Here is a 16739-nt window from a genome sequence, read left to right as displayed (position 1 = left end):
CCCTTCGTTCCTTCCGGTTATGCGCTGCTATCCTTTTTCTGAGCCCCTCCTACTTGCAGCCCCTGGGGCTCGGCGGGACTAACCGCCCGGCTGAGAACTCGGCTATCGAGCCCCGCCCCCAGCCTCGGGCTGTTCCCCAGAGTAGGCCTGAGGCGTACCCTTCCCCCCCGCCCACCTGCAGTGGGTTCGCTCGCGGCCTGTAAACCCTTCCCTGCAAGCCATATTGGGCTCTCCCTCGCGTCTCCCACCCCCGCGTCCTCTACGGGGGGCCCGCCCCTAGCCAGTTCCGGGGCGGTTGCTCCCACCAACCGGAACTCCCCGCCCCCTCCCGTGGCCTGGGGGCCGTAGGAGGCAGCAGGAGGCTGCAGTGAGGAGGTAGAGGGGGCGGGGGCCGCGTTAGGGGGTCCCTAGAGGACGGGGACCCTGAAGGCAAGTCACTGGGGCGACCCACGGGAGGGGCCAGCCATTACACAGGCGCACTTCTGTGCCAGGTACTGAACTGGGCTCTTGACGAGCATCCTCTCTTAATCCTCAGAACATCCCGGGGAGGTAGGTACTGTTGTGATCCCCATTTTACAGATTCAGACTTCTTATGGGGAAACAGACTCAGATTTCTTTTGTCCCCATTTTGTAGATGGAAAAACCGAGACTCAGGAAGGTTAAATAGTATGTTCAGAGCTACATAAATAGAGAATGGTAAAGGCTGGGCTTGAACCCAGGTATGTCTGGCTTACCAGCCCACATTCTTAACCACTGTCAGGGGCAAAGAGAAGGGACAAAGATGGGAGGGAGTGAGACAAGTTGAAGCTGGGAGGCACAGAGAACATTAACATTGTAAGAATGGGATGTTTGGAGCTCAGGGGCTTTGCAGAACTCAAGGAGGAGTAGAACGGAAAAGCATCAGGAAGATAGGACTTGGTATATCACGGAAATTAGTGGCACAGACTCACAACTACATCTTGGTAACCTTGGGCATGTACCTACCCTTACAGAGTCTGAGTTTCCTTAACTGTAAAATGTAGATCACCATTGTCCCTTCTCATGGGGTTGGGTGAGGAATTCAGTGAGAAGCCAGTAAAATGTCTGTACCTAGCTTGATGTACAGTAAGTGCTCTGTGGGTAGGAGCAGTGCCATCAACCTTGTCAATAAGGTAACTGAAGCCGGGCTTTCTCCTTGAGTCTGTCCCTGGATGAAGGGAGCTCTTGGACTTTTCTTGTGCCAGTTTATCTCCTATCAATGGCTCTCTCCTCTCCAGTTCCACAGGGTCCCGTATCCTGGGCCATGAGTGAACTCAAGGACTGCCCCTTGCAGTTCCATGACTTCAAGTCTGTGGACCACCTGAAGGTCTGTCCACGCTACACAGCCGTGCTAGCCCGCTCTGAGGATGATGGTATCGGCATCGAGGAGCTGGACACTCTGCAGCTGGAGCTTGAGACCCTGCTTTCCTCTGCCAGCCGGCGCCTGCGGGTTCTCGAGGCTGAAACCCAGGTGATACCCTACAGAGAGGATATCACCAGGGGTGGACTGTGACGAGTTATGGGATGGGTCATTGAGTTAGCCCCACCTGCAGAGGCTTGGGGTACAGGAGTTTAGAGGGTTAAAGGAGAGACCCAAGCTGGGCTCATGTGACACATAAAATATACAAGAATGTGCATGATCCTTACAAATTGCAAGATTTCCAATTTACTAAGCATTTATTGACCCCAACCCCCATTATGTTCTGGGTCCTGTGCTAGTCGTTAGAAAGAGGTAATTAGGACACTTCTGGCCTTCAGGGAGTTTGCCACATAAAAGGAGGGAGAGGTCAGACAAATACCAGGTGATGTTGTGTTATGGTTAGAAGTACCAGGGGAACTGGATTGAGAAGAACTGGATTTGAATCCTGGCCTAAGCACTTGCTTAGTGTTGCTGTTTCCTAGCTATATGACTTTGGGAAAGTTGCCTCCTTTTGCATCAGTTCCCTATCTGCAAACTGGGATACCCTTCAGCTTTTGTGAGGATTAAAAGAGAGGGTTTTTTTTGCAAAGCCTCGGGCTGATATCTAACATTAAGTATTTCAGATTTTAATTATTGGTAGTCTTCACTATGTAAACATCCCCTGAGCCCTGTGTGTCAGATGCTATGCCAAATCCTGGGGAACAGACATAGTTAAGATCAATTTCCTGATCTCCAGCTTATAATCTAGTTGAAAAGACAAGATATGCTGTTCGTTCCAGTATGATCAAACAACACATTTAGGCCTGCAGTGGAGGTACAAAGTGTCAGAGACCCAGGGAGGACCAAGCTGCCATTTTAATTGGACCTCAAAGGATGAATAGTTAACTTGTGCTCCCTGGGAATGCACTGAAGCTTTTTGAGCAGGGCTGTGGCAAATTCAGTTGTGTTTTAGCATGTAAGAAGCTGGGTAACTGATGTGGAGAAGGCTTCCCAGTTGTGGTGACATTTGAAGCAAAGGTCTGCTGGGAGACTTGTTTGCATTCACCAAAAAGTTACCAGCAGCATATTCCAGTGCTCATATGCACTGGGGCATGATCATTTGTTTGACCTAAACACTGTGTGATTGGCTTGAGTGATACAGAGGTGAATCAGTACAGACAAATGGAATGATGAGGACTATATGAATAAAGTCCTGTGAGATAGGCACAATAAAGGAACTGAGTTTTGAAAGATGAGTAGGAGTTTACTAAATAAAAAGGAGATGGATCAATAAGACTTTGGAGCCTTCTCAAGTTCTAGCTCCTAATTCTTCACTAGGAGAAAAACTTGTCCTATGACTTCTCTTCTCCCCCTCAGTGATAGTCTCTGCAAATTTCAGATCCTCACTGACTGGCAGGATAAGAAAGGTGATCGACGATTCCTGAAGCTGGGTCGAGACCATGAGCTTGGAGCTCCCCCAAAACATGGAAAGCCGAAGAAGCAGAAACTGGAAGGGAAGGCGGGACATGGGCCAGGCCCTGGCCCTGGCCGGCCCAAATCCAAAAACCTTCAGCCCAAGATCCAGGAATATGAATTCACTGATGACCCAATTGATGTGCCACGGATCCCCAAGAATGATGCCCCCAACAGGTTCTGGGCCAGAAAATATAGAGGGGCCTTGGGATTCAGGCAGTAGAGGCTGTGGAGGGGCCTGGAGCTGAGGATGGTGGGGCAGGAGGTGCCCATTCAGGATCTGCTTCTCCTTGCAGGTTCTGGGCTTCTGTAGAGCCCTACTGTGCTGATATCACCAGTGAGGAGGTACGCACACTAGAGGAACTACTGAAACCCCCAGAGGACGAGGCTGAACATTACAAGGTAGAAACCCTGGGCCTTGGTAGACAGGGTGGTGAACAGGAGATCTCAGAGGTGCCTCCAAATCAAAGATCCCAAAGTCATATATCATCTTCCTTCCCTTACTCTGCCCTGCTCTGCCCCTAGTCTAGTCAACCCACCCAGACACCCAGGCTCTGATTCTCAGCTCTCTTGCATTGCCTCCTCTCTGCCCCATCCAAATGATTACATACATCCTGAGGCATCTACTTCAGTGACACCGTCCTTTGTCCCAACATCTCTGTCACCTCTGCTTTGATTCAAGCCTTCATTAGCTTTCACCCAAATGGTCTCTTGATATTTTTTTGCCTCCAGACAGACTTTTTGTTTTCTTTTTTTTTAATATATTAAAGTTTTCTTACGACGTAAATAAAACTGGTTCCATTAAAGAAAACGTAGAAAATACAGAAAAGTGTCCGGGAGTACTCTCCTATAGGTCAGCTGTTGTGATCGGATGTGACACAGGCCTGCTCCCAGGCCTCCCCTGACTCCCGCACAAGATGGAGTCCAGACATCTCGGTCCTTGGTGACACAGCCCTACTGCCCCTCTCCAGTTTCCTCAGCCATGCCCCCTCGTCACTGCTGCATTTACCAGCCCTGCCAGGCACCTTGCCCTCACCCCAGGCCCACTCAGGCTCTTTGCTGGTCTCTGAGCCTCTGCACATGCTCTTTTTCCCTTAGCAAACTGATTTGTCCTTCAAATCACTGATCCCTTGTTATCTCCACCAGAACACCTTTGCAGACTCCCCGCAGAAATTTTCTTTTTCGTGTGCCACAATACCTTGACCTACCTCCAGCACTTCAGTTCTTTGAATTTTTAAAAAAATTATTTGAAAAATTATTTGAAAAGTTAATCCATATAAGCAGTAGTAAATTGAGGTAATACAAATGAGAATTTCCTCTCCTGACACTAAGGTTCTTAGGTCTCTCTAGGGACAACAGCTATGACCTGAGATGATCCAGGTACATACACCATTCTGCACCTAGATCTTGGAAATTGTTCCATACTGGCTCCCATGTGTGTCTTAGTTGGTTATGTACCTGTCTCCCTTACTAGACTGTGAGCATAGAGATTTTTATCTCCTTTGTTTCTTCCCACCTATGCAAGGCATGGGCCTTAGCCCTGGGGTAGGTCCTTGGGAGACAGATAAGTGAAGGAATGAATGATGAGCCTATTGGCAGTGTCCCAAGTGCACAGAGAGCCCCCACTCACCCCGGGCATGGCTTGCCGGTGTTTACCCCTTTTGGGCCGGGTGGCATCTCCCCACAGATCCCACCCCTGGGGAAGCACTACTCCCAACGGTGGGCACAGGAGGACCTGCTGGAGGAACAGAAGGATGGGGCCCGAGCAGCAGCTGTGGCTGACAAGAAGAAAGGTCTCATGGGGCCACTGACCGAACTGGACACTAAAGGTAGGCCCTTCGCCTCCCTGCCCACCCAGGCCAGGACTTGAGTTCCCAGATCTCAGCCCATCTGTCTACCATTTCTCTGCCCACTTTAGATGTGGATGCCCTGCTGAAGAAGTCTGAGGCCCAGCATGAGCAGCCGGAAGATGGGTGCCCCTTTGGTGCTCTGACGCAGCGCCTCCTACAGGCCCTGGTGGAGGTGAGCACCCTAACTCAAAACAGGAATTACGCTTACTTTCTGTTTTAATGTTTTATTTGGTGTTGAGGTATATCATACATTTAGAAAGGTACGTAGATCTTAAATGTATAGATTGATAACATTTTCACACATAAGCACACTTGTATATCTGGCCTCATGGTCACAAAATAAAGCATTGCCAGTGTCCTTGAGCCCCTCTCATGCCCCTCCCAGATTCTAATCTCCCCCAAAAGTAGCCACTACACCGCAGTTACTTTTGTTGAGTGTTAGCTAAGGGCTGAGCCCTGTGCAAGGGCTTTCCACACATCCTCCTGTTGGAGGCAAGGACAGTGGTTAGCCCCACGTTGCATACTAGAAGATTGAAGCTCAGAAAAGGGAACTGTTTGCTTGAGGTTTTACAGCTGATAATTAGAAGGAGGACCCAAACCCCAGGTACAGAGTCCCCTTCTTTATGCCTGCTGTCTGGCCTTAGGCACATCCCTTCACCTCACTGAGCCTTAGTTTTCTCCCTGGCTCAAACACAGTAGTGTTTTTCTCTCGTTTAACAGTCTGGGGCACATGTTCCGGGTTGGCTAAGGTGGGAGTGAGGGGAGATCTCAGCCCCACACCATCAGACAAGGACCCCAGTTGTGGTGGCTTTTCCACCCTAAACATGCAGTCTGTACAAGGTCATTCTGGGTATGATTGCTACTCCAAGCCCACAGAAAAAGAGCAAGAAAGAATGTGTGAAGGAAGGTTTATGGGCCATGCCTGGCCGTGGCTGTTACCCTCCTGATCACTTCTCACTGGAGAGAATTTGTCACATGACCACATCTGACAACAAGAGGAGCTGCCCCGCTACAGAAAGGCGAGAATGACTTTTGGACAGCCGGCAGCCCTGCTGCAGCGTGCTCAGCATGGTGCCTGGTACAGTGCAAATGCTTAGCTCTTCACTGTTGTTGACTGTTATCATTGCTCCTCTGTGCTCCCTTCTTTTGGTATCGGTGCAAAACAGGGGTTTCTAAAATGACCAGAGCTTTCTGGAACCAGTTTGGGAAGGCTTCCTAGAGGGATGGGAACAATAAAAGAGTATTTCTGGTCTGTGAAGACTGAAGACTGATTGCGGGTTAGAGAGGAGCAAGAAAAATACTACAGCTCTTACTCCCTCCATCCCATTCCTGTGGTCTTCTAGGAAAATATTATTTCCCCTATGGAGGACTCTCCCATTCCTGACATGTCTGGGAAAGAATCGGGGGCCGACGGGGCAAGCACCTCTCCCCGCAATCAGAACAAGCCCTTCAGGTGAGTGATAACTCTGTCCATATCCTACTGTCTGTCCCCTGCCTCTGGTGACTTCTTTCCATCCCAACATGAGGGGGTCTTCATTAAAAGAGAGGTTGAGGGCATTTTGACGAAACCCAATGAAAGTTTCAAACATGCGTGCGTAGACTTAAGTAAGGGTTGTTTATCATAGCACTGTTCATACTGTAAATGATGTAAATGTGCAACTGGCTGAATAGTTGTAATTCCATATGATGAAATAACTTGTAACTATTAATCGTCTTAGAGAAAATTAATTGACATGAAAAGATGTAAATAAGAGAGTGTTAAATGGAGAAAATGAGCACAATACAGTTTGATCCTGTTTTTACTCAGGATATATTTAAACGTGTGCACATAGAGAAAAAAACCTAAAATAATGTGTAATAAAAGATTGGAAATAACATGTAACAAAATCTCTAATACGTATGGTGTATAAGTAACAAAATATGTAGTTTTTGTTATGTGTAATGTTAATAACAGCAAAATAACAGTAATATTTTTAATAGTAACATAAAATAATAGTGGTTCTCTCTGAGTCGTTGGCATTACAGGTTTTTCTGTATTTTTTGACAATGGGTATGTGTTGGCTTATGTTTGAAACAAGACCAGATGTGTGTCTCTATTTTTTTTCCAGTGTATTGTGCAATAATTGACATAGATCCCTGTATGAGTTTAAGGTATACACGTACAAAACATATAGTGGTCTGATTTACATATGTTGTGAAATGATTACCACAGTAGGTTCAGCTAACATCCATCTTCTCACATAGATACAATAAAGAAAAAAAAAGGAAAAGTATTTCTCCTTGTGATGAGAACTCTTAGGATTTACACTCTGTGTCATACAGTAGTGTTAGCTACGGTCATCATGTTGTATAAAATATCCTGGGACTTGCTTATAATTGGAAGTTTGTACCTTTTGATCACCTTCCTCCAGTTCCCCCCCCCCTGCTGACTCTGGTAATGGAAAGTCTGATCTCTTTTTCTATGAATTTGTGTTTTTTTTAGATTCCACATATAAGTGAGATTATGTGGTATTTGTTTTTCTCTCTCTGACTTATTTCACTTAGCATAATGCATTCAAAGTCCATCCATGTTACCACAAATGGTAGGATTTCCTTGTTTTTTTAAGGCTGAATAATAATCTGTTGTATATATACCACAATTTCTTTATCCATTCATCCATCGTTGGACACTGAGGTTGCTTCCATATCTTGACTATTGTAAATAATGCTGCTGTGAACATGGGGGTGCAGATATGTTCTCCAGTTAGTATTACATTTCCTTTGTACGTACTCGCAGAATTAGAGTACTGGATCATGTGGTAGGCTCTGTTTTTAATTCTTTGAGGATCCTCCACACTGTGTTCCACAGTGTCTGTACCAATTTACATTCCCACCAACAGTGCAGGAGGGTTCCCTTTTCTCCAGATTGTCGCCAGCATTTGTTATCTCTTGTCTTTGTGATGATGGCCATTCTAACAGGCCAGAGGTGATAACTCATTGTGGTTTTAATTTGCATTTCTCTAATAACTAGGGATGTTGAGCATCTTTTCATGTACCTGTTGGCCTTTTATATATCTTCTTTGGAGAAATGTCTATTCAGGAACGATGGTTATTAATTTCTCATCAGATATATCGTTTGCAAATATTTTTGCCATTCCATAAGTTATCTTTTCACCTTGCTGATGATTTCTTTTGCTGTGCAGAAGTAGTTTTTTGATGTAGTCCTGCTTGTTTATTTTTTGTTTTGTTGCTTGTGTTTAGGTGTCATAGCCAAAAAGTCCTTGCCAAGACCCATGTCAGAGAGTTTAGCTCTTAACATTTTCTCTCTCTTTTTTTTTTTATGCCTAGGTAGAGAGAGGGTGCCCAAAGAGAAAAGAATGTGTTCACTAACCTTGGGGGGCTCTCCGGGGTCCACCCTCTGAGCTGGCCCTTGAGCTAAGGACTCCCTTCCTCTGTAGTGTGCCACATACCAAGTCCCTGGAGAGCCGCATCAAGGAGGAGCTGATTGCGCAGGGCCTGCTGGAGTCGGAGGACCGCCCCGCAGAGGACTCGGAGGATGAGGTCCTGGCAGAGCTGCGCAAGCGGCAGGCCGAGCTGAAGGCGCTCAGTGCCCACAACCGCACCAAGAAGCACGACCTGCTGAGGTGAGTGTGGCCAGGTGGCATGGGCGGGGGGGTGGCCAGGGTGGCCTGGGCCACTGCTGCTCGCCTTCTGGGGGCTTCACAACAGGGTTCCCAAACCTGGCAGGGCCTCTAAGTCACCCAGAGAGCGTTGGAAAAAATACTATTGCCAGGCACCACAGACTCTAGGGCTCAGGCGTCTGTGATTGATTTATTTACCTATTTGGAATTGTGGTGAAAAAAACATATAAAATTGATTCTTTCAACCATGTTTATGTGTACAGTTCAGTGGTATTACTTATATTTACATTGTTGTGTGATTTATTTTTTTAATTTTTTCATGCTTTTGTTTTCCCCGAACATATTTTTATGACAAATTTCATAAATACTGAACATCTGAAGGAGTAGTATGATAAACACCAATATACTGTCTACCTGGATTTATCAACTGTTAACAATTTGGTTGGATTTCTGTGATTATTATTGGCCCTTCCCTGGAAATTGCCCAGTATTTTAGTATCAGTTCTCTAAGGAATTGGTCACAATATCTTTCATTTTATATTGACTCCCATCCATCTTGCCCTGCATTGATCATGACAAAAGTATAGGTGACATCTGGAGGGAGATTGTTAGTTGTTGCCCTTTTTGGAGGGAGGTAGAGAAGTAGCCTCACTGACAGGTGTATCTTCCCTTCACAGAGCCCCAGCAGGGCAGGGCACACTCGTTCATTTGGCCAGCTCTGCCTGTCTCTCGCACATTGTACTGGGGGCTAGGAAGAGAGGCAGAGCAAAGGCTTGTGGTCTACAGGTGGGTTATTGGTAAAGAGGTGCACCTGTTTTTCCCTGTTTCCTAGATGAGGAAGTAAAGGGCCAATGAGGTGAGTGCTCTCCTGAAGGTCATACAGCCAGTAAACAACCAAGCTGCAACTTGAGCCCAAAGCTAAATGCAAAGCCTCTTTCTAGTTCCCTTTCATGCAAGAGCAAGAAGAGGAAAATAACAGATGAATGAGGTACTGAGTGGGGTGGAGGAGAGAGAGTGAGAGGGAGAAGCAAGGATGTACAGATAGAGAGGTAGTGGACAGTGAACGAACTAGCTTGGGTTGTCAGAAGGCCAGAGTCCAGCCCTCAGTCCTGCTATGGACCAGCTGCAGGGCCTTAAGCAAGGTATCTCCTGTCCTGAGCAGCAGCTTCCCCTTCTAGAAAATTAACAAGTTAGGGCGCCTGGGTGGCTCGGATGGTTGGGCGTCTGCCTTCGGCTCAGGTCATGATCCCAGGGTCCTGGGATCGAGTCCCGCATCAGGCTCCCTGCTCCTTGGGAGCCTGCTTCTCCCTCTGCTTCTCTCTCTCTCTCTCTCCTCCTCTGTCTCTCATGAATAAATAAATAAAATTTTTAAAAAAAAAAAAAAAAGAAAATTAACAGGTTAGACTAGATCAGATCTCTAAGCCACCTTCCAGCTCCACCGGCAGTGGAATTTATCAGTCGGATTTCATTTACAGTGGTTCGTTTGGCATCTCACGTGCTTCATGTAGACCACAGGCTACCTAGACCCTTAGGTTGCTCTGGAATTTGGATACTGAAGTAAGCAGGTCTTCTGCTGACACTAGAACACCTTTTAAAGAAGGTTTTTGGAGCCAGCCTGCCTTAATTCAGATCTCCTACTCACTAGTTGTGGGATCTTGGGGTGTTTTTTACTCTCCTTGACTTCTGTTTTATCACTGGTAACATTGGGATAATAGTACCTACCTCACAAGGTTGTTATGAGGATTAATTCTGCTGACATATTTGAAGGGCTTGAGATTGTACCTAGCACGTAGTACCATATAAATGTGGTTCAGTAACTTTGCATTTTGGTAGGAAACGGTCCACAGGAGTGCCAGCCTGGGGTGATGCGTGGGTTCAGTCTGAAAGAGGGAGGGGGGCCCCACTGTGGAGGTGGGCTTCCCATGGCACCTGGCTGGCTGGTCCCCACAGGCTGGCAAAGGAGGAGGTAAGCCGGCAAGAGCTGAGGCAGCGGGTCCGCATGGCAGACAACGAGGTCATGGATGCCTTCCGGAAGATCATGGCTGCCCGGCAGAAGAAGCGGACCCCCACCAAGAAGGAGAAGGACCAGGCCTGGAAGACTCTGAAGGAGCGTGAGAGCATTCTAAAGCTGCTGGATGGGTAGCCCTCACCCCTGCCTCATGCTGCCTGCCCCTGGCTTGGGGGAAGGAGGGGTGGGAAGCCCACTTCCTTCTCTGGGCTGCCCAAACCATAGGCCTGTGGCCGCCTATTAAATGTCAAATTGTGACAGTCTCTAGAGGACTGTGGCCTTTCCCTGAGGTCTTGTGATCCAGCTCTGTTCAGCCAGGACATGGGAGGCCCTGCTGGGCTGGCCTGGGGCCCTGTCTGTGCTTCCCCCTCTTTACTATCCCCCACTCCCACTCCTATCTCCCTCAAGGACTTCTCCCTTGTGGTTTTGTAAAGTACAAACCTAAAAGTAAAGTGACTGCTGTGGTTTTTAAAAAAGTATCCAGAATCTTTGAATGTCTGTTATTGTGGGGTAGAAAAGAACTGGTGTGGGTGGCAAAGGAGGGCATGCTTGGGGGCTCTCAGCCTTTGGCCACTCACCCATGTCATTCATTCAGGAAGAACTCTCTGACGATACCTGTGGCTGCAGGTAACAGAATACCCTCAGCTCAGACTGGGTTCACAACAAGGAAATGTGTTGTTTGGGGCCTTGGTGGTCCTGGGACAGGGTGGCCCCCGGGGTTGGCCAAGCCAGCAACTGAACAGGGCCATCAAGGGTCCAGCCATCTCTCTGCTGCCCTCCACCACGTTGGCTTTTGCCTAAAATAGGTTTTCCTCCAGCTGTGCAGCCACTGGCAGCCGACAGGGGCCAAACTGACATCTAGCACAGGAGAGGGCAGGAAGGAGCCAGCTGGCTTTCCTGGCCCACCCAAAAGAGCACGATGCCTGTCCCAAATACCCTTATGTCTCACTGGCCCAGGCTAAGTCCCACATGCCCATTCCTGCACCAATCACTGTGGCAAGGGATGACTCTGCCGGGTTTTAACTAGAGAGAGTGGAGTCTGCTTCCCTACCAAGCCCAAGGCAGTGGGGAGAAATGGGGGAAACCCAATAAAAATCTGAAAGTAGGAAGTGGAAATGGATGTTGGATAGGCCACCAATCATGTCCCTTCCACAACCCCGGGCAGGAAACAGCCTAGGCTATACAGATGAGCAAGTATGTTCTCATCCCTGCCTCAAGTTGTTCCCAGACTAGTCAGGGTGTCGGAAAATAATATGCAATTTACTGTGGGAAGACTGAAGTCCACATGGAAGAAGGGAGGGGAGGATTCCCTGAGGAAGTGACCTGTGAACTGAGCCGTAAAGAAAGATGGTGAGAACAGCCAACATTCTTGTGTGCGCAGCTCTTCTGTTAAGGGAACTGCCCCTTCCCCATTTCATGTGGCTTTTGTGGGACTGTCCAACTAGGATGGATACATGACCCCAGCTTGGCCAGTCACAGCACCCTATTTTTTAGCCATGATAACTGGTCCAGAAGATGGACATGTGACCTGAGCTGGGTCAATCAGAGACCTTCCGTAAGCTTACTCTGTTGTTGCTGAGAGAGGAGCGGACATGTCCCTTTTGGATCAAAAGCCTTAGAATGTACTCTTAGACTACCTGCTGACCCACTCTCTTGCCACGTGGAAGAACCTGCCCGAGAAGAATGGCAGAGCCAGGAAATGGAGAAGGAGACAGAGGCCTCGTGGAGCCTCATGATCTTCTACTGGACCTTCAGTTACCTCAGCTCACAGGTGCTGCTTTGGGCTTAAGCTAGTTCCCCTTGGAGTTTCATCATTTGTCAACAACAACAAAAAAGGCCTGACTGATGAAAGTGGACTTCAGCAAAAAGAAGGCTGGAGTAGAGTTCTGAGAGAGGACAGCAGAGGCCCTGCCTCTCATTAGGTACAGAGCCTAGCCACTGCAATTTTTCAGTAACTCATGTCTTCTCAGAAAAGACAAGCATACTTAATTTCATTAATGAATTTGATTAATGAATTAATGAAATTAAGTGCTCAGTAAATGTTAGCTCTGTACCAGGCGCTGTTCTAAACTCAGTTTACCGAATCTCCTCAGCTACCCCATGTGGTAGGTACTAATAACATCCCATTCACAGAAGAGGAAACTGAGTCTTAAGTGATTACATACTTTGCTTGGTCAAACAGTTGATAAGTGGTTGAGCCAAGATTCAGACTTAGTCCATTTGACTTGCAGACAGAGCTCCTTCTTTATGCAATTCATTGGGCCCCCACTCCCTTACAGTCCATATGAATGGTACTCCTAGGTTTGGGCAGTGCACAACCTATGCAGCCATAGATGGCAGCTCTGCTTGCAGATCCCTTGCTTTTGACTAACCATTTGCTTCCATGTTCATCATTAATCCAGACCACAAGTAAGGTAAGCATCATTGGTAGAGAGTTCCAGAAGCAGAGACAGTTTTGTGGAGGAGGTAGGATGAGAGTTGAGATCCCCAAATCAGGTAGAATTGTGAGAGGGGAAGGCAGGTTTTATGACAGAAGGAAGAACCCTAGAGGCACCCGGGTAGCTCAGTTGGTTAAGTGTCCAACTCTTGATCTCAGTTCAGTTCTTGATCTCAGGGTTGTAAGTTTGAGCCCCATGTTGGGCTCTGCACTGGGCATGGAGCCTACTTTTAAAATGGTGGGGGAAGAACCCTAGAAGTCTGAGTGGGCCTGATTCATTTGGGAAAAGACTTTCAAGGATCAGTTGTGAGAACACTAGTTACCCTCTATTGCACACCTAGTATCTGCCTGGTACTGTGTTGGGCCCTCTACTCCCATGTTTTATTTGGTGCTCACCACACACCTACGAGGTGAATAGGAATATTTCCACCCTGCAGAAGAGGACACTGAAGCTCAATGTGCAATGGCTTCTGAGACTACACAACACTGGTGCAGGAACAGCTCAGATAGCACCATGGCTGAGTTGACAACCACAGTGGCCCAGGGAATCTCTTCTTATGGCCACATCCATGTCTGCTGGAGCCAGAGGAGGCCTCCTTTATGGGGTTTGGAGGAAGCTGTGTTCCCCATGAGGAGGGGGAGAGTAGTTTCAGCACCTCAAGCTTACAATTTTAATCTGAAACAACCCTGACACCTTATCACTAGTTGGGTGAAAAAGCCTTTTGTGTCTTGGCCCTGGGAAGCATCCACCATCATTGTTTCTCCAGTGTCCCAAATGTCTTATAACTGACTTTTGGAAACACCAGTGTGCATGAGAACAGGGAAGATTGAGTGGAGGTTAAGCCTTGATGTCAGGAAAGTGACCCAGCATAGGTCTCCAGCCCCTTCCAGCTCCTGAGCACTCGGGGTTGGTGGGCGGGGGGGCGTGGTTGACTTGATGGATGCTGGGTCCCAGTTAACTCCCGCTTAGAAGGAAATGATGGCTGGAACTTTGTGGCAATGTGGTTAGAATATGAATTCCCTTCCTGCTATGGAACTCAGGACTTAATGGAGAGAACCAAACACAAATGGACCATAACTCACTCGTTCATGTACTAACTCATCATTTCTTCTCTTCACTCACCTCCTTTGTTTATTCACCCCATCGACTTGCCTCCCTTCCTCATTCATACTTTTGTTTTCTTACGCATGACCCTGTTGCTATGGCTGAGAACTCTGTACATGACTAGGGCTCCAGAGACAGGCAGCTGGAAAGACAAAACACAAGGCGATAAGAGCAATAACAGAAGAATGTACAAAGTCTGCAGGGACCTGGGGCACAGAATGACTTAACAACAGTTTAGAGGGTCAGGAAAAGCTTCAGTGAGGTTGTGGAACGGAAGTTGCCAGGCAGAAGACATTGCAGACAAAAGGAACAGTGAGGCACAGAGGTGTGAACAGCTGACCTGCTTAGAGAGAGGTGAGAACATCACTGTGACTGGAGCCCTAGGTGTGTGGAGGGGGAGGGGAAGGATAAGAGATGAAGCTGGAAAGTAGGTTGAGACCAGGCTGGCTGTGAATGGCAGGTTAAGGAGCATGGGCTTTATTCTCAAGGTCAGTGGTTCTCAAAGTGTGGTCCTTGGGTGGTGGGGGCGCCTGGCTGGCTCAGATGGTAGAACATGTTTTTTTTTTTTTTAAGATTTTATTTATTTATTTGAGAGAGAGAGAATGAGAGATAGAGAGCACAAGAGGGAAGAGGGTCAGAGGGAGAAGCAGACTCACTGCTGACCAGGGAGCCCGATGTGGGACTCAATCCTGGGACTCCAGGATCATGACCTGAGCCGAAGGCAGTCGCTTAACCAACTGAGCCACCCAGGCGCCCCAGAACATGTGACTCTTGATCTCAAGGTTGTGAGTTTGAGCCCCACACTAGGTGTAGAGATTACTTATAAATAGAATCTTTTAAAAAAAAGTGTGGTCCTTGGGCCAGCAGCAACTTTTGGGGGTGGGGCAGCAGCACGTCACATTTATTGAAGGCCTGCCCCCAAGGAGCTCACAGCCTGGGGGCCAAGACCCCACATGTGCTGGGGTGGAAGAGGTAAAGGCAAAAAGGAAGGCAATGCAGAGACAGTGCGGCCCAAGCAAAGGGGGTGCAAAGCAGGCACAGGCAGGGAGAGGGATGGGGGAGGAACGGCAGCCTGACAAAGCCCTGCCTAGACCTGGGGACCATGGACCAAGCACCGGCTTGAAGGCTGCCCCTCCCCAGCCAGGTTGGTGCCACCCCAGCTCCTCCACCTGCCCTGAGCCAGGTCCCACAATGTCAGCCCTCTCCACCCAGGACGGGACCATGCAGACCCCTGATGGGAGGGCAGGCAGCTCAGGTTTGGGGGCCCTGACCAGGACAGCAGGATGGAGTCAGGGCCTAGGAGGGAACGGCCTCCAACCTGGGCAGTCCTAGGTCCCTGGGCAAGTCCCCCAAGGAACCTCCAAGATTCTTGTGGAAGCCCCTGGGCCAGCTAACGAGGGAAGGGGGATGGGTGCCTGAAGGGAAGGAAGCAGGGAACCAGGAGGGGTCCCCAAGAGGCCTAGGCCCCTCAAAACTGCTCCTGGTAGGGAGGCTTGGATGTGAACAGGCGGAAGGCTAAGAGGAACCCACCTGGGGGGGTGGCAGGGTGACAGCCGGACACATAGCCAGGCAGGCAGGCAGGAGCAGAGCAGGGACATGCACACATACGACTCACCACCAGCATCCCCTTTAATAAAACGTGGAAGGTTGCATGACGGGGAAGCGGGGGGTGTGTGAAATATGACCATTTACAACCACAAAAAACCTCTGTACCTGTCTAGCGCCTGGCAGAGGGGAGGGCAGGCAGGGCAGCGGTAGGCCGGGGCCAGCCCTATTTGTAGAGGATATTGTAGTGTCCAGGCCAATAGAGGAGGTACACCTTGGGCTCGGAGCCCTCGGGAAAGATGCCAGCATCACCTGGCATCTTACTAAAGATGCAAATTCTTGGGTCTTAGACCTACTGAATTAGAAACTCTGCTGGGAGGCTCCAGCCTTCTCCGTGTTAACATGCTCTCCAGGTGATTCCTGATGCATATTAAAGTTTGAGAATCACCTTTCTACATAGTAGGGATTTAGGGGTGGTGTGAGCAGGGGAGTGCCATAATAGCACTCTGAATTGAAAAGCGCTCTGATAGCATGGAAGCCAGACTGATTAGAAGGGGTGAGAGTGAAACAGGGCAGACTGGAGTGAAATCATGTGCAAAGAAATACATCTGAGACGGTGGATGCTGCAGAAACTGGTAGATGTCCTCCAAAATCTGTTCTCCCTCGATAGTTAATAGAACCCCTGATTTTTAATAGGACATATGCCTCAAAGATTAAATATCCCAACTTCTCTTGCAGTTAGGGTGGTCATGTGATGAAGTTTTGGCCAAAAGAATGTGAGTGGAAGAGATGTGTGTAACTATGAGGTCATGAGTCTCAAAGGGTATGCCTTCCCTGTTCCCATTTCCCCTGGCTAGGATGAGACATGGTGGCAAGCCATCCTGAAACATGTGGTCAGAGATAACCCTGTGGGAACAATGAGCAACAAGGTAAGAAGAAGCCAAGATCCCTCCTACCTTGTAGTCATCATGCCAGCCTCGGACTACTTATGATGGTCAGATTGGTATACACTTCCATTTTATTTAAATCACAACTATTTTGAGTGTCTATTAAGGAAACCAAACCTATATTTTAGCTGCCACAGTGGACCAAGTACTCTTTTCAAAGTATATCTGATTTCTTCCATTCTTTCCTCCCTTTCTTCCTTCTTTCCTTCCTTCCTCCTCTCTCTCTCTTTCTTCGTTCCTTTTTCTTTCTGTCTTTTTCTTTCTTTCTTTCTTTCTTTCTTTCTTTCTTTCTTTCTTTCTTTCTTTCTTTCTTTCTTTCTTTCTTTCTTTCTCTTTC

At 48.1% G+C, this 16739-nt stretch overlaps 1 protein-coding gene across 3 annotated transcripts; it reads left to right on the top strand.

Moving 5' to 3' along the window:
• Positions 1 to 32: 32 nt before the first annotated feature.
• TADA3 (transcriptional adaptor 3) lies at positions 33 to 10847 on the top strand. Of its 3 annotated transcripts, XM_073901625.1 has the most exons (10): positions 33 to 549; positions 1257 to 1489; positions 2817 to 3067; positions 3187 to 3292; positions 4578 to 4719; positions 4809 to 4912; positions 6084 to 6193; positions 8178 to 8363; positions 9193 to 9216; positions 10311 to 10448. In XM_073901625.1, exons 2-9 carry the CDS (start codon positions 1283 to 1285, stop codon positions 9194 to 9196), a joined length of 1110 nt encoding a protein of 369 aa, XP_073757726.1. In that variant the 5' UTR covers positions 33 to 549; positions 1257 to 1282; the 3' UTR covers positions 9197 to 9216; positions 10311 to 10448. The 3 variants fall into 3 exon arrangements, with proteins under 3 accessions (XP_073757726.1, XP_025741054.1, XP_025741053.1); XM_025885269.2 differs by lacking the exon at positions 9193 to 9216 and having other exon boundaries at positions 36 to 491; positions 10311 to 10847; XM_025885268.2 differs by lacking the exon at positions 9193 to 9216 and having other exon boundaries at positions 37 to 549; positions 10311 to 10847.
• Positions 10848 to 16739: the final 5892 nt, after the last annotated feature.

The sequence above is a fragment of the Callorhinus ursinus genome, unplaced genomic scaffold (assembly GCF_003265705.2).
Source record: "Callorhinus ursinus isolate GAN/ISIS: 27379988/994484 unplaced genomic scaffold, GSC_fseal_2.0 scaffold15, whole genome shotgun sequence".
NCBI lineage: Eukaryota > Metazoa > Chordata > Mammalia > Carnivora > Otariidae > Callorhinus > Callorhinus ursinus.
The sequence above is the reverse complement of the archived record's forward strand: the minus strand, read 5'-3'. Positions and strand labels throughout refer to the sequence as shown.